This window comes from Fistularia commersonii, chromosome 26, assembly GCF_037954325.1.
Source record: "Fistularia commersonii isolate RoL2024-O1a breed Wild chromosome 26, RoL_Fcom_v1.0, whole genome shotgun sequence".
NCBI lineage: Eukaryota > Metazoa > Chordata > Actinopteri > Syngnathiformes > Fistulariidae > Fistularia > Fistularia commersonii.
Genome location: NC_141309.1, coordinates 13,099,399 through 13,123,524, shown reverse-complemented (window position 1 = coordinate 13,123,524; position 24,126 = coordinate 13,099,399). Strand labels below are relative to the sequence as shown.

At 40.1% G+C, this 24,126-nt stretch overlaps 1 protein-coding gene across 1 annotated transcript in view; it reads right to left on the bottom strand.

The window, feature by feature from the left end:
- Positions 1-24,126, bottom strand: part of LOC147218673 (transmembrane protein 132C) — a 136,941-nt gene that overhangs the window by 17,790 nt on the left and 95,025 nt on the right. Inside the window, exon 5 of the mRNA XM_086174143.1 lies at positions 8,441-8,584. Within this exon, the coding sequence (XP_086030269.1) occupies positions 8,441-8,584 (144 nt within the window). The remainder of the gene's footprint in view (positions 1-8,440; positions 8,585-24,126) is intronic.

Here is a 24,126-nt window from a genome sequence, read left to right as displayed (position 1 = left end):
ACTGTTCAAAGAGGTGTCCTGTTTACCTACATTGTAAATTTCCTGTCTTCTTGAGAGATGTAGACTTTTTCCTGTACCACTGCTCGAAGAAAGCGTCTTCTAGAAATTGGCAGTAGGTCTGAGAGTTGATTTGGAGTCCATTTTTAACCCAAAATGGTCCAACTAGCTCATCTCTAATAATACCTGCCCATACCAGTACCCCACCTCCACCTTTCCTGGCATCTGAGTCGAAGTGGAGCTCTGTGCACGTTACTGATCCCACCATGGGCCCATCCATCTGCTCTGTCAAGAGTCACTCTCGTCTCATCAGATTACAAAACTCTTGAAAAATCTGTCTTCAGATATTTCTTGGCCCATTCTTGACATTTCAACATATGTGTCTTGTGCAGCGGTGGTCGGGTTTCAGCCTTTCTTACCTTGGCCATGCCTCTGACAACTGAACACCTCGTATTTCTTGACAGGCCAGGTCGGTCGCAGATGTGGAATATGGCAGCACTGGAAGATAATGGGTTCTTGGTAGCTTCATGTTTGATTCTTCTCAAATCTTTGGCTGTCAATTTGCATGTTTTATTCTCGACACGTTTCTTGAGACCCTGTTGACTATTTGCAACAAAACGTTTCATGGTTCTGTGATTACGCCCCCAGTGTCTTGGATATTTCAAGAGTGCTGCATCCCTCTGAAAGACATTTCACATTTTTTGACTTTTCAGAGTCAGTTAAATCTCCTTTTTTTGGCCCATTTTTCCTGAGGAGAAGAATCTGTCTAATTATTATGCGCACTTTGATATAGGGTGTTGATCTCCTCAGGCAATACCGTCCCTCATTACACAAATACACATCACCTGATATGCATTAAATCCAATAAAAATTCAAGTTTATACAGCTTGGAGTTGGAAATCAAGGATAAAATGATGATATGGCCAAAATAATAATTTACTTAATAATTGTAAAGAATGTGGGAAAATGTTAAAGGAAAATTTGACATGTTATGACCAGTGAAAAATCACTTTATCCTGAGTCTTATTGGAGTCCTAAATCCATTAACCCTGAGTCTTAGCGGATATTTATGTAATACATATATAATACGATTTTCAGGCATTGCTGATTAATTTAGATGCCACAGAAATTGCATAAGATATGCAAACTTATTTGTTGCAATTCCTCCAACGTCAGTTTTGAGCCATCCCAAAGCATGCAATGGAAATTAGGTCAGAGGGTCTTTGACCTTTGCCCTCTGGCCATGAAATATCCCTGGATATTTTTGCTTAATTAGTAGAATCTCCCTTCATTTCAAAGATAATGCATTCACAAAGGGTCTGTTTCAATTGTTTGAATGGGTGTCACTCGCAGAGGCCTATGAAATAAATATACTCGGGGAACACATCAAATAATCATTTGAAAAATCACTAAAATTGAGGCAGGTGACATAGTTTTCATCTGTTATTTTTCTTGTCACAGCTTCACAAAGTTGCTTTATTATTTATTATTATTTATTATGTGAGAACAAAAGAATGTGTAATTCAGACTGGGAATTATCATACACAGCTCTGGTGCAGTGTGTCCCATGACAGATAAATGGACTGCCTGATGGCATTTCTTCAATATTTCCATCAACAGTCCAGGGAGAAACAGTTAGGGAAACATGACAGCTGACATGCAGCCATCCAAAGTTATTATGCTGATGAGTTGCTGTCTCTAATGTTTCTCTTTTTTTCATGCAAAGCTATTCCTTTTCAACAGCTGCACCTTAACCCCTTGAACACTCATGAGACCCATTCTGTGAATTCAACATTGTCTGTAATTGTGAAGTATTGTAAGTCCAGGAGTCTGCTACATAAATCAGACACGTTGAACAGCTAACGGGAAAATACTTACAGAGGACATTAAGGCTGTCTCCGAATGTAGCCCAAGAAATTAACAACTCGCCAGACAGATAGAATCCATGGCAGATATGAGCGATGACTTGTACACAGAGTTTGCTTGGCAGAAGCAATTAAGCCTCTTGGAATTTTCTGCATAAGCTGAACCACTCACTTCAAGGCAAAGGGAGTGACTGCTCACATTATCATAGCTCCTCTCCAATGTTGTAAACGCACACTCAAAGCATGACCTTCACAAAATATAGTTCAAGGCAAACAAAATTTGAAATAAGCTATGACAACTGCTTGAAGTGTCTCACTATGGTATCAATACTTGTGTGTGAACAGAACCAACGTAACTGAAACAAGGGGGATAAAAAAAAAAAAAACAATAGGAAAAAGAGAAAAGGAAAATCAATGCGCAAATTTGTTATTTGCAAATATCTTTAAAAAAATAGATTGGTTGTATTTCAGGCCACCTGGTGATAAAGAAAATTATATTTGAGTTGTTTTTGGTCATCACCAGGTAGTAAAATGACTCAAACAATTAAATACCGGTACAACAAATTTTAAGTAATATTTTCAATATTTTGTTGGCAGGTGCTAATTAGTTTTTTAAAACATCGTATACATATATATGTGTATAAGTATACTGTATACTATTTTCACATCAGTCTCTTTCTCAAATTTTATGACTGCAGATTATGGAGAATATATCTGATGAAGAGTTGCAAATGAGACTAATGTTTTCAGGAATGTTCAAACAAAATTAATTTGAAGAATGGTTTTACTTTTTATTATTTTGTGCAACATTGGAAAATCTCTCACCTTTTCTCACCTCTGTTTCACTTTTTGCACAGTAATTCACTGAAAGTGAACCGCTACCATGTAGATTTGTTGGCCAGGTGTTTCGTGGGTTTTCAAAAGTTATTGCATGTCACTGGTAATATAAAAATATTGATAACATTCATAACGGGAGCATTTAAATGGTGCTGTCTATCATCATGTGTATGGTGAATTTCTACGACTATATCATTTATTTGGAGAGGTTAGTTATGAAAACAGATGATTTCTACTTGTATCTCATCACATAAAATTTTAAATGATAGATTTTTTTGTAACCTCTGTGATTTCATATGTATATCAAGGCAATTTCTAATCTGATTTTTAGAGAATATTTTGCAGATTTCTATACATTTATAAATGTGATAAACCTTGTGGTTTAATAATTAAAAATGCTTTGCATGGTTTTGGATGAATATATTGAAGAGTAATGTTCACATAGCTAAAAACACCCTGGCATCAAACCTCCAAATATATGTTTTTACTCCGATATATTGAGGTGTCATGAGCTATTAGTGTTCTGTGATACATGCAGCAATTACCCAATTACACCTCAACTAATTGAGAAATACGCTAACCCAGGTAAATCAATCTCCTCCAACACAGGACTGATATGTTTAAAAGCGCAATACTATTTTAATGACATGTTAAGGAACAAAAGAGGCTAATAAGCAGTCAAGGGCTCTTTCCTGTGAAAGCAGACATGGAGTTCACAGTTAGTTAAGGCTAGACTGTTAAAATCTGCAGCTAGCTAACAATGCAATACAACTGTTACTAGCTGAAGTACAACTACAAATACTACAATACGATGCTACTTAACACATCATTTTTTGATATTAGAAATAATACTGCAGAAAGGCACAAAAGTGAATGACTTGAAACCCATATGTTACATCTGCTTTTCCTAACCATGCACTAACCTCAGAAACTTTCATCTGCAAAGCATTATTTACAGATGCCTCATAGAAAGAAAATGGCTTTTGGGGAATGAACCTATTTAATCTTGGAAACAGGATTTGGGAGGAGCTAACAGATCAGTAGGAGAGTTTAATAAGTCTTTAAACTCCCTCGTAGTGACACCTCTGAGTGCTACTCTGAAGAAAGGGGAATTATGACAATAGACCAGCCCTCCCAACCTCCCTACCCTTTTTTTAACCTTTTCTATTAGAGGCATATGTGATACTTCTTGTTCCTTGAAAGCAAACTGCAGTGTTTTTACAAACACGGGTCACATTCAAAGCTCTAAATGAAATTTTTAAAGTGAGCGACTAATAAGATATTTAACAAAGCATCTGTTTGGGTAGTTTGACAGAGGCGTGCCGGGAGCCTGAGCATTCACTGACACTGAAGGATGGTTCAAACTAATATCCCATTATTTTGTAGTTTTGACTCTCCTCAGTTACACAGAGCCTGAGTGTGTATCTGTATACCGACTAAACACACATACATTTACAGTCTAAATGTGTAAAAATAGGTGGCAAGGTGGCACAAGTAGTTCTTCTGTATCACAGCAAGAAGGCCCCTGGTTTGACCATGACATGCAGGAATCTGTCTTTCCTGGGTTCTCTGGTTTCCACCCAATCTGCAAACATGCAAATACTGTTCATTGGAGACCCTAAAGTACCAAGACATGTGAATGAGAGAGTGAATGGCTGTTTATCTCTATATGTAGCCCTCTGATCAACTGGAGACAGGTTGAGAGTGTACCCCGCTTTGGCCCGATGACCGATGGGATAGGCTAAAGGACCCTAGCGATCCTGACTACAGGATAAGCAGTATAGATGATGAATGAATGTAAAACTATTTCATTCAAATCAACAGGAAAACAAGACTTCTGACCAAAAGGAAAATACACAGAGTGCCCCTGAAGCTGGCATACAGAATTAGAGCAAGTCTGAAAGAGATCTTGCCACAAACCCACAGGATCATTTTCATCAAGTTAATTTCATGGTATCTTGTGAAATTAGTATACAAAATATAGTGAACTGATGCTCTGCTTCGCGTTTTGGCCAGGACACACTTGACAAACAGATCTCAATAATGGTTTTCCTGGTTGAAAAAAGGGTTTAATGGAATATAAAATTTGCAAGATATCAAATGAAGCCTGGTTCTTTGGGGAGTCTTAAATTTGGGTAAGAAACTTTGAGCTTGGACAGCAGTTCCCAGGGTCCTGTGGGCTCTGATGTCAATAGGGAGCCCTGCTACAAGAGTATTCCAGGCACGGTTGCCCCTGAGACATTAAGTTTTGAACTGGGGGAAATGGGATTGTATTCAAGGGCAATAATCCCTGCATTCATGACAATGAGGTTATACTTCATTTTGAGGAGAGATGAAAGAATGGCGGCTTCAACTGAGAGGCTGAGATTTGACAGCTTCAGTCTTTTGGGAGTAACACTTTCCAGAGGCTTGGGAGAAGCATTTTGAGAAGTGGAGCATATCTTTGAAGGAGTTTTGGCTAAACCTTCACAAGATTCTTGAGCACTGGTGCTGTGGATCAAGGGTATTCAAGAGGTGCTGCGGTTGGAACCAGATGGAACTGAAGTATTCTGGCAGCAAAGAACCTGGCTAGTAGATGAGTGGTTTCCAGGTTATACAGTTACAGTATGAAACATCTGTGATTTTGATGATCCATTGTTTCAGAGTGCATTTTTCTCCTGAGGGCTGAAACTGTCTCCAAGTTGCACTGGCAATCTTGCAAGCAACAAAGCTAGAAGGTAAGATGATGCACGCACGAGAGATGCAGTCGACTGAACAAACTCGAGTGCTAAATAATGCTCTATGAATTTGGGCGGTACAGCAAAGACAGGCAGACGGAGAAATGGGATATTCTGCATTTTAAATAAGCTTGCAAATCAAGACTGCGTGATTGTGTCTATTGATTTGGAGACTAAGTCATATTACATGTGACAATGTGCAATTTGAGGTAAGGGCCTGGTGCAGCTCACAGCCACACTTTTTCATGATTTATAAGGTGACTAACAGCCCATTTGGTTATTGCATTCTCCATCCCCTCCATTTCACATTGCTTCCTTGGAGATGTCTCTAAAATACCCACGTAAATTGGCAGAAAGAAACACTGTTAAATAGAAAGCATATCAGCAATTTATTTTTATGATAAGAATAGGAATAAGAATTATCCATCCATCATCTGCCGTTTATCTTGCAGTCAGGGAGACTATCTCAGCTGTCATTGGGCGAGAGGCGGGGTACAGGGTCCCCAGTCAATCACAGGGCCAAATATATAGACAAACAATCATTATTATTATCATTTTTATTGTTGTTGTTAATTAATGGGATCATTTTTATTTTTTGATGTCTCACCATGGTTATGTGTCCATGGAGGAGGCGTTGTTGTTCATTTCCACCTCACTGCAACAGGTTTAATTTGCTCTGTAAATTTGGGTATGCACGATCTTAAACACACGTGCAAATACACAACCTCAATCTACTAATGTATTGAACGCAAAAACATGAATGCATGTTTTTTTGGGACAAATATATCAAGCCCCCAAACTGTCAACATTAAATACAGAAAGAGGAATATGTGCATGCAAATTAAAGAGAGCAGCGCCTTTTCGCTGCTTGAATGTCAGACAAAATTTGTTTAGCTGAGACAAATCTATGAAGAAGTTTACAGAAAGATGTGAACTTGGTTTATGTTTTCTAGATTTGCTGTCATCAAAAGGCTGCAAGTTTATCATTTTATGTATGCAGTGATTCATTAAGCAAGTTTAATGTTACTTTGGCTTTACTTTCTTTGAGAGAGCAGAAAGCATTGGATGAACGATCTGACCCAAAATCTCACAGCCAAAGCTCATACTATTTTCTTTCAAACTTCTTTTTAAATCTGTAGTTGAATCTCTCACGATAGTTCCAAACTCACATATCGGGCACGATGAAGTGGATCGAAGAGGCAAAATATTGTCTTTTTGATTGTGCCTTTTAGTGTGCATGATGTTTCAACCAGGCGAACAATATTTCAGGGAAGTTTTTGCACAGCAGGGTAGATCATGGTTAGAAACTGTGTCATCTGAACAACTCATTTGAAAAGACCATTGGCCAGCTTTGTCCTTAATACATCCAATCTTGACTGAGCCATCCTTTAGATAATTTAATCATCATTGGGATTCTTGGGACTTGTACCAGTGAAAAGAAAACCAGATGAGACTACGGCTAAATATTTTTACACTGATGGGTACTTTATAATGTTGTGCCGTGTGCTCGAGGTTTTAAAGGCGCTCTATAAATACGAGAAAACTCGAGCAAGCTGTCAGCAGGAGCTGTTCATCAAACTAACACTTTCATGTTGTTTACTGGTGTTTGTTTAACCTTTATTGGTGATTTTATAGATGCGCTAAACATAGAAACCTTGTTCTTTCCAAGATTTTTCATGTTGATTTGTCTAAAATAAGCTTTAATTCAACATTTTTAATACTGCACACCAGAGGCGGGACAACTTTATTGTTTAAGAAATCCAAAGTATGCCTCATGTAGTAACAATCTGACAAACAAGACAAAGCTCATCAAATTGAGAATCTTTTAAGAAAATTGATTTGATTATGCGCATTACTTGCGCTTTAAATTGCATGATGCTGCACGGACGGATGCATGCGGTCACACTCCCACACACACACACACAATCACAGGAGGACACCCGAATTTCAGCTCGCCTGTCCGACATCTCAGATTGGATGGCAACTAACCACCTGAAGCTCAACCAGGGAAAGGTTGTCCACATAGAGACCTGACCATCACCATCGACAACACTGTGGTAAGGCCAACCACAACTGCGAGAAACCTGGGTGTGGTCCGAGACAACCAACTGTCGTTCTCAGCGAACGTCACAGCAGTCGTTCCAGCAGCTCCGTCACAACATCAGAAAGATCGCAGATTCGTCACGGAGGATACGGTGCAGATACTCATCCGGGCTCTAGTCATCTCTCGTCTGGACTACTGCAACTCCCTCCTTGCCGGTGCCCCAGCGGTGACCGTCAGGCCTCTGGCGCTTATTCAGAAAGCCGCAGCCCGCCTGGTGTTCGTCTCAAATTCTCCCTCACAACTTCTTGTGTCCCTTCACTGACTCCCGGGAGCCGCCCGCATAAAGTTCAAGACCCTGGTGCTCGTCTACCAGGCAGCGAATGGGACGGCCCCGTCATATCTTCAGGATATGGCCAAGCCACATGTCCTTACCCGTCCCCTCCGACTTGCCACCTCTCGGCGACTGTCCACACCATCACTCAGAACCCCTGGCTACCGATCGAACCGGTCTCTGCGGTTCTCAGTCTTGGCTCCTCAGTGGTGGAACGAACTCCCGGAAAAGGTCAGAACAGCGGGGTTGCTGACCATCTTCCACCGTGATCTGAAAGCCTACCTCTTCACCGAGCACTACCCAACTAATCGCACTTAGCTCCCCCACCCCCTCAAAAAGAAAAAAAAAAACAAAGACATTAGATGGTTATTTAGCAGGGTGGTGACTTCTTAATAACAACTACCGGTACTTTGGATTCGGTTATTGAATTGCAATTTTTGAAAGTCCCTTTGGATAAAAGCGTCTGCTAAATAACTGTAATGTAATGTAATGTAAATCATATCTAGCTGGTGCGGTAAAAGACTCATGAATCTATATTGATAAATCCCTCATCAAACTATATTTGCATCCGGCTGTTGACAAGTAATAGGTTCATGAAAGAAAGGGGTGCAAGGGTTTATATTCTTTGCCAACAATCCATCTTACTCACCTTGACCACATCCTCGTCTGTTGAGCGACACTTGACTGCCTCAGAGACATCAATAACAGCGCCATCCACTCCAATGGTCACCACCTTCACAGGGACAGCCACTGTTTTCCCGGTCAGTACGGCTGTGTTCAAAATCTCAGAGTCCTAGAAAAAGAGAAAAAGAGAACAAGATCAGCAAATCAATGCATAACAACCTAATCCACTCAGGAACTGCAAATAACAATGTAAGGAATAAGGAATGTAGCAGAGAAAATCAGCAGTGAATATGAAAAGAGAGCCATCAGAACCACAGCGGATGGAGTGGATGTGTAATGAATGATGAAAATAGTTCTCCTAAGCTCCTAGAGGGCCTTTGGAGTTATATAGAAAGAATCCTATCAGCCCCTTAGGATGTGTGGTGTTTGTAAGCAAGGGAGTTGAAAAAAACTAAATGTAGTGATAATTATTTTACCACCATTTTAAGTATTGTGAATGCAGTTATTAGAATGAACAAAGAACATCCCTCTAACTATTATTCTCCTTTGCCTGCTAATTGATGAAAGTCATTAACATAACATTGTGGCTGGCTAGTCATCATAATTACAGAACAGAAGGTAATATTAACTCGAGTTTTGACTAGATTATCGACAGGGGACAAATTAAATCAACTTATACTTCACATGGGAAACAATTCATGCCCTATTGAAACGAACCGCTAGTTTAATGCATTGGAAGTCAAATCACACAAGGATGCAATTGAGTGTTAATGCAGTTCTAATTCATGCTTATCACTGTCACTTTGTGATGGTGCTTACTCTCAGCTGCTTAATTGCTTCGTCAAGATAACAAGAAATCTTGAACGCTGCCAAGTTGGGAACCAATATCTGTTTCTGCTGTCTGCTAATGCCAGAGAATTTCCATTTCCAATCAGCCATGATGGCATGAAAATGTTTTTATCCGGCAGGATGCTATAAGTTACAAATGCTGAGGAGGATATCATAGAATGCCTGAGTCAAAAACAAACACACAGTGAAATGTTAAAATAAAAATAGCATTTTATATAAAAGATGCTATCCTTGGTATGGGTTTGAATATAATAGCGCAAGAAGAAAATTTCAACCAATATTTGGATAAAGAAATATTCTTTCTGAAGTTCCACTTTAAATTGACCTACTTTTGGGCAGTTTTTTCTCTGCTGTTAGTCGTGTCACTGTTTTTTTTTTCATTACACAGATTGAAGTACAAGAACCTTAACTTCTTCACCCTGCCATTGTAATACAAGGTAAATGTATTGCAATAATAAGAACATTTAGCAACTCTGGTGACAATTTCTCATTTTGCTAGATGTGAATATTTCTCTGATCTAATTTGTTATTGGCCCCAGCTTGGTAACGTGCGGTATAATTGACTTTAAAATCACTTTGGCCATTAGATCAACTGTCGGGACACTTTCCATATATGGATAAAAAAATGTGCCTGATGATTTTTTTGTTACTTTCATAGACAAAAAAAAGTGTGGTGAAAAGAAATTAGGGGCAAAAAAAAATGCAAAAACTAAACCAAAATGGAACAGACAGACACTCTAGAGACAAAAATGGTTAAAATTTCCACCAGCGAATGTCAAAAGTTTATGTTTTTAATGGTGACCGCAGAGTTGAGAAGCCGTTTTTATGTTATTTGATGATGTTCAGTCATAAGGTGTGATTTGTAACATAAAGAGGATCATTTGAAGCAAATCATGGTTGTTTATTTAACACGCGCACTTTTGAATTGAAGCGCCAAGTACGAATATTTAGAAATGTAACATTGAAAAGAGAAATAATGTATGTCCATCAGTTCAAATAGTTAAATGACAAAATATAAGCATATTCATAAATTCTGGGATTTTCAGAGGGAAAAGGAGTGGGTGACATTTAAATGTGGTCATTTGGTCATGTGCTTTTATCAAAAATCATGTCTGGCCCTGCGAAAAGCAACAATGCTGCAATTTGCTATTAGGTGGGTGATTTGAAGAGTCCAGACACCTAGTTATTTAGGTAAAAGTGCACAGCTTCATTATTCTGAACACAAATTCTAACCTTTTCATTGCACAAACGCAGTCTCACACACACACACACACACACACACACACTGAAGCTGACCTAGAAGATAATTGGGCCCATTAAGATAAGTTGGAGATCACTTTGGCTTGCTCAGCTCAGCCAAGGCATGCACATTGGATTGTCTATTGAAGCCTAAAGAAATTAAACCTGTGCTGCACGTATAAGTATGAAATCCTCAGCAGCACAGCTCAGTAAATACCTGCCATTGAGGCGCATTTTGATCTGTGTACCACCTGCTTCCTCCTCAGGAGCTGAAATGACATTAGTCAATTGTACTGTATGACAAAAGCTTCTCACGGGATACTTTTGTGGCGGCCTTACTGAAAGCCTTGCAGTCACAGCTGCAAATTCTGAGCAGGAACTCCCAAGGAAACTACCTGTAAACTTTCCCTCTGTGATGGCAAGTAACCAGGCGCAAATACAGCTCTGTGTTCCTTGTGGGCTATTATTATTTCCTTTACAGAAATTTTGCACAGTAATTTATGTCTGCTTCATAAAATTATATATATTTATGGTAATACCGCCTAAATGTATAAATTGGGAATTTACTTATCTAAGGGGTCTGAGCTGTGTCTTCCCTCATCCCCAGGAAGTATTTAGAATTCATATCCTATTTTGCTTGGCAACTTAGTATTTGAAGACTTCCCGCTGTGTTTGTGAACTTTTCAAATCATTAAGAGAGCGAGAAAGAAGGAGAAGGCGGATTAAGCTCAGTTGAAAGGTTTGTAAGCAAGCATCAATTACTGAGTCCATTCAACTTTGGAGTGAAACGATTATTAATTGAGCCAAGAGATACTAATACATTAGAAAAACATTTAATCTTCAAATGGCTTTTCATTACAATTTTATAGACTGCCCAATATGCTCTCATGCCACTGACTTTGATTCAATTCCCCTTTAAATTGAGAATTGCTGTAAATTAAATCTGTGTCTGCTGGGATTCCTTCATTTCCAGGGGGTCGTCTATAATAAATGATGAGGTAAATGGTTGAGACCTGGTCAAAGTGGAGGCTAATGTTAGATTACACAGCAGGACATGACCCTGCACATTGAAAGCAGGACCCGGCAGTAATCAGCCACAGAGGGATCCTGCAGTGATGCATCAATGGTCCACACGCTCTAACATAGTCAGTGCAATTAACTATAAAATTGTGTTAGGAAAGTGGAAGAGCAATGTTTTCTTTTTTTTCCTCATGCATTTTTTAGATTCCTTGAAGGTAAGTCTAGACAGACATCCGATGAAATGTAAATCAAATGAGAAAGTCTGTTTAAAAATATTAATTAAGACACATGTTTTACTTGATGATTAAATTTCATTTCTGACACCAATCATTACATAGTCTCAGCTTCAACAGAACCCATTTTTTTGCTGAGTTCACATATGCATGGCTTAAGTATCAATTCTTATAGCCGTTGTGAGAGTTCTTTTAATGTTTCACATGATGAGCAGCCTGTGATTCTACAAGTTGTTAAAAGTCTAATAAGTGAATTCTGAGGGAAAATGTCCCCACCCAAAATTAATTATCTAGTAATTTCCCATTTTCTCTCTCGGTATTTTGTGTAAATCAGATTAGGTTGTTTTGAAAATCGTGTACCTAGTTGCAGTAAGGGAGATTATTAGCTGTGAGGTGTTACATTTTGACTAACAAGCTGCTACCACAGCAAGCCAAGTGGCGTAACATTCTGTAACAGTTTCCCATTAATCAATAGGTCGTGAGCAGTTCTAACCACAATGGTATTTAATTAGCTTTTTCTTTACTATATATTTGTATTTTGACCTTTTGTTGTACTTTCCCCATGGATCTAAATTGCCCATTTATATGCTCCGTCTATCTTTAATAAGGCAAGCATTAATAGATAAATAAATAAATAAATAAATAACACATTAGGTATCTGTGGAGGTTCTCAGCCATCCAAGTCAAGGTGAATTCTTGTCACAATCTTCTTGTCTTGGCAACTGAACTTGAATGTCTTCACGTTTCACCCTTCAGCTGAGAGGCTTCTTCAGTTCAGAACTGAAGAAGCCTCCCAGGGAGCCGCTCAAACCTTACAGAGGCTCCTGGACTGCATAAGTTTTGCGTATGCAGTCCAGGAGCCTTGCTGGTGGCCATCCGTTGGCTGATGAGCATACCACCCTCAAGCTAACGTTTTTTGTGAACGGTTCCACCCCTCACTGCTCAAGAGCAGCTCCCTACAAGCCAAAAGGCATGCGCAGGAACTCAAAAAGTCCAACTGGGTTGATCATTGAGGTCTTGGGCACGTCCTCTGCATGCACGGAAACCTGGTGCTAACCACGCACTAGGTCCACCTTGGAAAAGATGGTGATGCCTGACAGCCACATGGAAAAATCCTGAATCTGGGGGACGGGGTCATTTGCTGTGACATTGTTCAACCGGCGAAAATCGCTGCAAGGGCACCACGACCCGTTGGCCTTGGCCACCATGTGGAGCAGGGAGGTCCACAGGTTGTTGGACTGCCTAACAAACCCCAGACGATCTATGGTGGCGAACTCCTCTTTGGTAGTCGCAAGCTTGACCGTGTCAAGGCGCCATGTCAAGGCACCATGCGCTCCCACCATGGGGATGAAATGCTCCACACCATGTTAAGTAGACACAGTGGAAAGGGGGTGAAGTGAGTGACGGAAATTCTGATAGCAAACATTGAAAAACATCCCCTGATGCTAAAAAGTAAGCATGAGCTAGCGGCCCAGCTCCCCTTCTTACACATGGAAAAGTGGCAAAAGCCACAGGGTCAATTAAATGACAGTTCGTCATGTCGACAAGCACACAAGAAGTCTGCGACGATGATGGGGACCATGATGGAGGCAATCACAAAATCCCGCTCAAAATGGCAGCCGTGGAAAATAAAAGACACCAACCTTGAGCCAAATGTCCCAATTGACGAACCGTTAGCAACACTCAGCAGCAGGACGCCGCCTCTGGCCTGTATGTCCAGAGTTGACCAGAAACTGTCTTCCTAATATTGCGTCCCTGATGAAGAGCAGCTTGGGTTATCTGCCGGTGTCCACAGCTGCCACTCAGGGCAGGTCTTGGATCTCCTCATTACCTTAAAGGAGCACAGCGGAACACAGCACCACGCCTTGCTGCCGAACTGCTGGTGGACAAAGCAGAGGCATTGCCTCTGGACCGCCACCATAGCTGGGTCTACGTTCCCTGGCACCATATGCGAGGGCTCCGGTGTCATGCTCTGGACAGCAAGCCGTCTGGTAATGAGCGGGATGTGGTCGGCCTCCTCCACCAGTCACTGGTGGCCAAACACCGGGAGTTAGCCAACGCTACACACACCAGAGGCAGGAGCTGCCGTAGGAAGACATGCAGGAAAAGGAAACCACTTTTGTCCGATCTGCGCAGCGACAACACGTTGTCCATCAAATCCATGCTAGTCCCATTGGCCAAACAGGAACAGGAGTCCGTGGCAGACAGACTGTACCTCCTCCGAGAGGCTGTTTGAGGGGAGCGTATTTACTGTGTCACAGTGGGTCATGCAACAGCCGCAAAACTTGCCTTGTGGACCGCTAGTCCAGCGTCGTGACAACAAGGAAGTACCTGGCATTGTCAGAAACAATTCCACGCAGGTGGAAAAGCACCTCGACCTGTGCTGGAACCAGGAAGCCGGGTCGCTGCGCAAAAACCTTGGGAGTGTCAAAGCCAAAGCGAGAACGGACAGCTGTGGGGACTGTGGTGACATGGCTGTAGTGTGGTCCCACACTTGGGTCACCAAGGTGTTGTGTAAAGGAAGGATTGTGGAGGTGAAGGCGAGTTCTAACTTTACTCATCAAACACCAACTGGCTGTGGACTTACAAGGACCATGATCTCCCTAAACCTAAACCCCGCACCCCAGCCCCTGGTCCTGTGGGGTGAGCGGCCACGCCCCGTTGCATCTGCCACACTGCTATCAGAAAGCATTTGATTCCAGACAGTGACTGTGTAATGATTGAATGCACCATCACCCGATTCACATTTCAAAACGGGTAGAATCAGGAGAGAAGAGACTGATTGGAAATCTAATGTGAGACCACAATAAATGCCTGTCCAAAAATATTCTAAGGTGTGCAGGAGCTATTCATCAGTAAACATTGTGATACGATGTGACATTAAGAATTAAAATGAATAAATGCTCTTGCTTTCTCCTCTATGGCTCTCCTCCAGTGTCCTCATTTGAAGCACTGAAAAATTAATACTTAATCCACATACAGTATTTTTAGGTAAGTCAAGGTAGTCAAAATTTGATGGAAATGTGTTGTTTATGTGGATACAGAGATTCAGCCTATAAACAAGAGGAATTCCAGTTCCCTTCATTTTTTTTCTGTATGTAACATGCTTTGTAGTTTATTTGATGCCAAGCTATTGGTGCTTTTGTTGTGTTTTACTTTCTCCTCAATCTGCCACCTCAAGACTCACAGAGATGTCTTTGTATTCAATAATCTGTGCAAGAACTACCTGTCTGCTTTATCAAGGATCTCTTTGTTAGCATTCAGCGTGCTGCAGAGGCTGGTAATGTGTTCTGGGCCATAATTTCTGACCATGTCTCAGTTGGATCTGAAAATAAGTGAGATTTATTGTGTCGGCCTGAGTGACACAGGCAGCATAAGAAGTAGCAGAGCTGTTTGTCCTCCTGTGGCGATTACCCTCTGCTTCAAGTCTATGGTAATGTGTCTGTATTTTGACCTGACTGTTTCAGAAACACACAAATAAACAGGTCAAGCCCAGAATTTTAGAGCCTGCATTATTCATAGAAGAGGAGAAGTGAGTACAAAATAGATGTATACCTGTATGTCTAGCATTATTAAATCGTCCACTGTTTGTATAAAAAAAGATGGCCAGAAAATTTCACTGAATATAATGAAACAGACCAAATTTGACTCTCCAAAGCAATGACAATTTTCAATGGACAGAGACCACTTTGTTGCTTTTCATGTTATTCAGGGGAAGCGACTCAGCCAAAACACGACAAACCTGAGATAAAACCCTATACACACTTTCATGCAGAAACTAAAATGGTAATGGAGTGGGACAAATCAACCACTATCCCGAAACTCTTAAAGACACCCTTTCATGTCCTTTTCCTTCTATATTGTGCAATGCTCAAAATGGCAATTCCTCCCCTTCCATTTTAGTGGGTGTTTAATTGGCTAGAAGCGAGAAACATGGAAGAAACTGGGAATAAAGGCCTTGGACGCTCCATGCAGAGCGATACATCACTGCATGACAGCGCATTGAAGTGAAGGGATGGTTGAGAAGCTAACACATTGCCTTTTAATTAGTCCGTCTCTTGTTCCCTTCTCTACTCTTCCCATTGGTGTCTCTCCAAGAATGAACCAGTTCTTCCTTTGTCCTTGACTTCACCTGTCCTCATCTCTTCCGTCTTGGCTGCAGGATGGTGCACAAAGACCCAGCTCTACTGGGCGGTCACCCATCACTGCCTCCTAAAACATCTCCAAATGGTTTTCAGAGGAACACTCTGTCTGAGATCCATGCCGGTCAGAGAACTGAGCTCATTATTGTTGGCCAGGGCTGGTAGGGAGAAGATTAACTCACTGGCTTCCTTGAAAGTGTCAGCTGGAAAGGAGAGGTAATGAGAGCTAGTGTTGATGATCACATGGACGAAAAAAATTGGCAGCCCCAAATTAGCAGGTGTGTCTCAGACCACTTTAATAGGTATCTCTGTCAATAATGAGACTTAACAGAAAGGTCACTTGTCAGTGTACAAAAAAATTCAACACAAAGCAGTGCCAATGAGTGAAGTGGCCAGGGTTCGGCTGGATGCAGCCATGTAATATAGTTTGAACTTTTATTGTACTGTTGACAGCTGCAAAGCAGATATATTTTCCTCTACTACATGAAAAGGCCCACCCTTTTTGACCAACTTCTAACGTTTATGTATGTTTGTATTATTTTATTCTTAGAATAGAGTTAGACCTCCTCTAGCAAAGATTTTTTCTCACAGATATTATCAATAGCTGTGAATGTTCCATTGAATTGAAACTCTCTGAATGTAAATTCTGAATCTGAATTTATGTCTTAGAAACGGTAGTGTGGTCAGAAAAATAACAGCAAATAAATGAAAGACATTTTAAAAAAGATGTCCTTGAACGAAATGGGTGTATGGGTGTATGTATTTATATTTATATTTTATTGTATTTCTTATTCTCCCTCCATCCTACTAATATCTGTTACTGTTATGTTTTTTGCTTGAAACTCTGGCACAACAATTTCCTTCGGGATAAATAAAGTTGTTCTCATCTCATCTCATCTCATCTCATCTCATATGCAACAGGTGATTAAAACTGCTCTGCTGCTTTGCCAAAGCTCACATACAATTGAATAAAACCATCTACGTATAGAAAAAAAAAATCTATGTCATCCCTTACATTGGTGATCGGTCACTTATTCACAGTTAGTGGATAGTATGGATTTTTCAGTCATACTGAAGGGTGAACGATTAATGATCATGCATGATTTATGGTAAACTTTGACTGCACTGAAGCGTTGCAACACCACTCCAAATATTAATAAGCCTACAGTAGAGGGACACACGTACCTGCTTTCAATGGTACAATGTACATTTAAAGGTCGATGAAGAGTTGATGTTTGATTATCAAAAGAGAACAGATCTAAAGCCAGGTGCACTATTACTATGGTTTGCGTAGAAATCTAATGAAAGCAGCTTGTGTTGCAGATCTGCATATCATTAGGAGGATTCTTGTGAACATTCCTTTCATTGATAGAGCAGAACACTGACAAAGTGTGAATAAGAATTTGTACTAGAAACATAAAGTTTATTAAGGCTTGATGTCAGGGGGGCAGAGCCACCCTCTGGAGCTGTGCGGCCAGGAATTGCATCTCATGCTGTGAAAATTAGCTTGTGAATAAAACATGGCTGATGTAGAAATACTATACTCGAAGTTTATAGGACAAATCCCCTGCAATTCTCATGAATACAATTCCTGTGGTACATCTAGATCAGGGTGTCACAAGGTAGGCGACCCTGGTGATTTCAACAACAGTCAAGCTCATCCTAGAGGAATCAAGGTCAGGCACAGGGGATACACACAACTCTCAGCTCACCTGATGAGTGAGGGAGCTGCAGATGCTCAGGGGAGGGAGTTAACAGGACCTTTGACTGATGCTGAAGCTGGTGCAGCACTGCCTTTGCTGGTACCCCCTGCTGTTTGCCATTGAGCCATTGACCCTGAGGCCATAAGGAAGGGAAGCAACTCTGCCTACACTTGTTTGCTCAATTTCAGGCCCATATCTATCACACCCGGCCGATCGATGAAGAGTTCTTCACCAACAGCCAACCATGCCTGTAGGGAATGACCTCCTGACCTCCTGTCTGATTTCTTCACCCAACTCTGATCGAGATCCATACTGCCAGCTTAGCTTGGCTTAGCTTGGCTTAGCTGCCCTCTGGACATAGACCTCTCTTGGCAGGCACAAAGGTCAGTTCCACCATAGAGTTCATTACCTCTAAAAGTACGCACATTCCTCTTAAACCTCAGCCAGGATTAAAGTTACAATGAATAGAACTGGGCCATGAATGTGAAGTTGGATTTTAACAATTACAGAAATGTGAGATACGGGCATTTGCAGATCCTGTCACTCTGAGATTGATCTGTCAGTCTGCATCCTGCCGGTCGCTTCATCCTTGTTTTTTTGTCTTTCCATATAAAGTTTTTCACCATAACTGACAGGATTAAGCAGAACAGAAAGGGCAGCTGCGACAGGGTTGAAGGTTCACTGTGTGCATTTTGAGAAACTAGGCTACAAGTGGTTCTGCGGGGAACAGGTCTGGATGATATTCTATGGGCATGGCAAAATTAAATTTTACTCCAGTGCGATGTTTTATGCAAAAATAATGTCATTCATTGCAGGTCATCCTCTGAGAGCCACAAAGTTAACAAGTGATTTGAACGCTTTCCAAAAAAAGGTTATCTTTCATAAAGATGACAGATAATTTCTTAATGTCATTGTAATGAGCGAGCTGAGCAGTAAAACGTTCCGCAGCATCACTGTGAGTTTACCTAATCAAATACTACAAACACAGACAGGCTGCATGAGTGGATTTAAAAAGGTAACAAAACCATTTAACTCGCCTTTTCCCTTTCATTTTCATAACGTGTTCGAATATATCTTCTACCCTTGAGTGAAACTGAATCATTTCCCATTAAACTGCAACATGCTTTTTTTTTTTTATGTTAATTTGAAGTAGTTCACATTCATACCTCCTCGGCTGTTACTTGGGTCAAATGAGAACCTTTAGCATTCTGTTATGACGGATAGGTAAAGGAACACAGAACACAATGAGAAGGACTATAACAGTGCAGTGTATTGGATGAACATTTGTCTCAGTGTGTTGACCTAATTGGCATTGCATGTACTCTGCCACATGTGCATATTCAGCTGTCTCAATTATTGCCACCACCTCATCGGATGTCTCTGATCTGCTAAAGGTTCGCACACTTGGAGCCCGTATTATATGCCATATAACTCACTCAATTATGAAGAATGGTATTCCAATCTTATTATTGAAATAGCTTAGCCTGACAGCAGGTACACTCTAACTATGAGACTAAGTGGCTGTGGTAAAAAGATTGACTGGAATCAGGCACTTTTCCGTGGTGCGTAGTGTTAAAGAAAAGCTTCAAAACATAAACAGCTTGCATCGTATTAGCTTACATCTTCAGGTTGTGCCGGATTAGCTGGGATACAACTGTCTTTATGTCCTCCTGAGCGCTTGATAAATCGTTTGCCGGATTTCTCTTGCCGAGCAGAGAGGATGTGCATTGCAACAGAGGGAATGGAATTGAAAAGAGTAAAATGAGACATTCATTGGGGGATGTTGATAGATGACTTTATCATGTGAGAGTAGAAGTGGCCAGAGAAGGCCGGAGTGATGATGTATTGTTTAACGATACATTGGAGTGGTACGTGAATACAAACGGCTGCTTTCATTTCTCCCCAACTCTGTGCCTGCAAATGCTCGTATGAGTGAGCACAGTTTGGCGTCTCAGCTGGAACAGGAAGACGGATGACTTGCAATATGATGTATGCCCTGTCCTCCTGCACCCTCTCCATCACCAAGCTTGCACAGCATGGGTAATGATGATGAGGGCAGCCTGGACAGGAGCATATTACTTCACAATAGTAAAAGATAATGGACCAGCCTCCTACTGTGCAGTCGAATATGCTTTGACATCCAATTACTGCCTTTGAGATCACCTGAAAATGACCCAAAAAATATGTCTTTCATCCTTTAAGTGAAATAGAAGATACCAGCATATGGCAGGGAGACCAAGGGATATGATTAATCTGCAGGATTAATATATTAGCGTATGTTTGTCCCAATGTAAGCAGAAAAAGATATGAAGAAAGAGAGAAATTATAGTTGACAGAGCAAGTTCTGAGACATTTACTCCTAAGCTCACAGAAAACTTCTGAATACACCTCATTTTCCTTCTCTTTCTTTGAATAATTGCTGCATTTGTAGAGCTCCTGCCTCATAGTTTGAAATTGGTGACAAAGTAGTGAGCGGTGCTGTGAGTCCTCCCAGTGCAGGTGAGTCTGTGACAACACACAGGAGGAGCTCTCTTCAAAGGGAACAGAAAACAGCGAGTTGTTGAAAACAAGTAGTATTCTTGCTTCCCCAGAGGTATTACCGCATGACAGAACCCATCACTTGACTGGGAAAATTTGGGGAAAAAAAAACAAAAAAACATATAATCAACTCCAGCGGTAATTTGGACTGTGCCATAAACTAAGAGGGAAGAGGTCTGAGTAGCTATTGAAGTAATAGCCCATAATCAACCTTTCCATTGCTAATAGTCATTAGCCTTATTACATTATAACCTGAAGAGACACTGTCAGTTGAGTTTATGAGATTATTTCTGGTCAAAACACAATTACAACCCGTTCTTCCATTATGATAAAATGCAGTCTACCTTATTAGACTAATTATTGCTAATCACACATGAAAGGACCAGAACCACAAAAATGTTGCAGCAACAGATGCCTTCAACAGGATTCCCTCTCAAAATTGATTAAAAAAGACCGGAAAAAATTGTAACCTCTCCCTCTCCATTATCACTCCCATTTTTCTTTATTCTTTTGACTACTCTTTTTCTCCTTTCAACCTCTCCATTTACTAAATAAGGTTCTACAAGGTTTAAATATGTACGTACATATATACAGGACTGTTTCAGAAAATTAGAATTTTGTGATAAAGTTCTTTATCTTCAGTAATGAATAAAAAAAAAAAAAAAACTTTTTCATGATAATCTAATATTTTGAGATAGGATTTTTGAGTTTTCTTAAGATGTAAGCCATAATCAGCAATATTAAAATAATAAAACGCTTGCAATATTTCACTTGATTTGTAATGAATTCAGAATGTATAACGTTTTGGTTTTTGTAATTGCATTACAGAAGATAAAGAACTTTATCACTTTATCAATATATTCTAATTTTCTGAGAAAGTCCTGTCTATATATATATAATTCAATTCTAATTTTTTGCAAGAATACTATACATATTTTGTCTTTTTGAGCTCTAACACTGAAGCTTTGGGTTTTTCAAATTAATTTAAACTTTGTATCATTTCTCCCTAGTCCATCTAACTTGAACAGAGTAAAAGCTGTTACCATATTGAAACATTATAAACCATGTTTGACTTGCATGGCTTTGGAAAGCGCAGCGAGGCTGTCAATCATAGGTGACTACCGTAACTGACAAAAAGAGCAAGCCGGCATCCAATGAAGTGCAATCTCAGACTCCATTCTTTGTTGCAGAGGGTGAGAGGGAAGAAGGAAGGATAAAACCTGTGGGGAGTGGGAGGAGTGACGAAAGACGGCAAAAGTAAAGAAGGTATGTTAAAAGAGGAGAAGGGACTCGGAAAGGAAAACGTGAGGAAAGGAACCAAGTAGAGAAAACTGCAATGAGCTGTTTCTTTTATTTCTGCAACTAATATTTATGTATGTATACGCATATGTATGTGTTTCCAACAAACACACACATTTATATCTCCCTGTGTGTGTGTGTGTGTGTGTGTGTGTGTGTGTGTGTGTAAATATAGATATGTATTACAGAAACATTTTTTTAGATTTTATAATCTCAAAAGGGAGGCACGGATAAAGAGATTGACATTCTTTATTTTTAAACCATAAAAATCTCAAAACGTCTCACAGGATAAATTGGTTTATAAGATAAAATGGTCATCTGTAAAATTTTCGGACACAAATTAGAAGTTACAGTAATAATGTTACCCCAGGGATTATATTCCTCATCTGATTGAAGACAGTATTCGTTAGGTCAGCTTCAGCCGGAGGATGACCCGTGTCAGGCAGTCAGATTAGTTGCATAGTTATTACAAATAACACTCTTTATATCATCTGCCAATCACAACCATGAAGTTTGTCGGTCTAATCAAACTGCAGAATTTCTCATCTCTCTGGCTGTCAGTTTTCTGAATTAAGACCAGAACTAGACCTTTAATATATTTCTGGATGTGAGTTTACTACATGTGACAAAAAGTTCTCTGTTGACGGTTGGTAAAGCAATAATAACAACTTCACAACCCTCAGCACAATTCCAACAGTGAACTATTTGTTCACGTTTCAGATAAATGATTCTGTGGAATTAAGTGATAAAGAAAAATAGCATTTTACTGATTTATTTTTCTATATACCAGTATGTAATATATGGGGTTAGTCCCTTGCAAATTACAAATGGGCTATGTTAACTGGCACCGTGTGGGTTACTACCACTGATGTTTCTTAAACCAAAGTGAATGACTTAAGAGCTAATGCGACAAAATCTAGTGTCTTCAATTAATTCAAACAACTGAAATGCTGGCAATTCATGCGACATGAGAATGAAAATTTGTTGGAGGAAATTTCATTTTACAAACTGGATCAGACACAGGCATTCATAGTCCATCATTACATTTGTATCAAAAGTTCTTCATTGGATTCAAGCACCTCCTAAACTGTTACTGAAAATGAACCCCGAATTGTTTCCGGATGCCCCTCAGTGCCTGCCCACCCTCATCGTTCACCCATGGCAAATAAAATGTGGAAAGCAATTTCCAGGAATTAGTATGTATTCATGAAATAAATTAAAAACAAATCATATTTAAAAATGTGAATCAAGCCCTGCTTCCCCACAAAGCCAGGTAACATTTCCAGAGAGGTGGACATCAAGGTTTAATTAGGGACACGGCACATGTTAAGTCACAGCCTATTATGTCATTTTAAAGCAGACTTATGAATGAGCTGTAACACATAATGCTGGAGAAGGGAGCACTGCAAACCATCCTTAGAAAGCCGATTTGTGTTGATTTTGACCCGCATTCAACCCAGCATTCTCTTGAAGGCTCGTAGAGTCGGTTCGTAGAGGTATAATTGCTATTTACTTCCCTCTGCTTTGATAGAAACACTTACAAGATAAGAGGACTCTAGACAGTAAACTTAAATTTTGTTCTTCCCTTATACATTCATAATATCATATTTCAAAAGTGGGTCACAGAATGCACTTAAGATACTGGAGCAATAGCCATTTACCGGTAGTTAGAGTGGGGGAGAGCCAAGATATAGACCTACAAACAGCTAAAACATTTCATCAGGATAAATAGAAACGTATTAATTGAGAGATTCTAAATAAGCTATCCCATAAATCAAAATGTTGTGAGCCTTTTTTCTTTTTTACTTTATCTATTAATCTATTATTTGACAAAACCAAAACAAAGAAATAAAACACTGTGTGCTGTCTCATGGGGAAATTTTACACATTCTTGGTTTCTTGCTTATGACTGACATACCACAATTATCTTAAAAATCATATAATCCTATGTTAGCTTTAATTAGTTCTCTGAACTAGAAACATCTGTAAACAATACAAACACAACATTTTCTCAGTTTCATGACAATCAGTCATTCTTTCCCTTTTCCACAATTTGTTGCACTAAAATGAAGTCAAGGCCCTCCGGGTCACTCTCTTCTATTGACATTTACCATTATCATGCATCAGATTATAATAGAGTATATGCTGTCCACAAATATTCCATGCACAAGCTCTCCAACATCTCCATTTTCACTCTATTACATTGGCTCCGGTTGAATGTGCAGAGGTCCGTTTTCTGTTTGAATCCCTGAGATTTTTGGGAAGGCGGAAGGTGGCAGTAGTATGTGGTGTGTGTATGTAAGAGGGAGGACGGCACGGCTCTTACATTGCCTTACTTCCTTTTTTCTATCAGCAAGGAGTGTCGCAGGGGAGGGAGACCAACTTATCTGTGGGCCTTTCATGGCACAGTGATCCCAAGTAATCTAATTCAGCCTGTCCTTTCCTCGCTTGTGTGCCTCTCTCATATTGGTGCATGTTGATTGCGAAAGCCCTATGTGCTTCTCAGTATGGGTGTGAGTGTGTATATATGGGAGGAGGAAGACACGAGCAAGCAAAGGGTACAGCAGGAGACGGACACACCTAATGGGTTTTGAATGTGTCTGCATGTATAAGTATTTGCGTTGTGTGTTAAGTACCATGTGGTGGATGGAGATGTCGTGCACCTTTGGAAGTTGTGTGGGTGAAGCA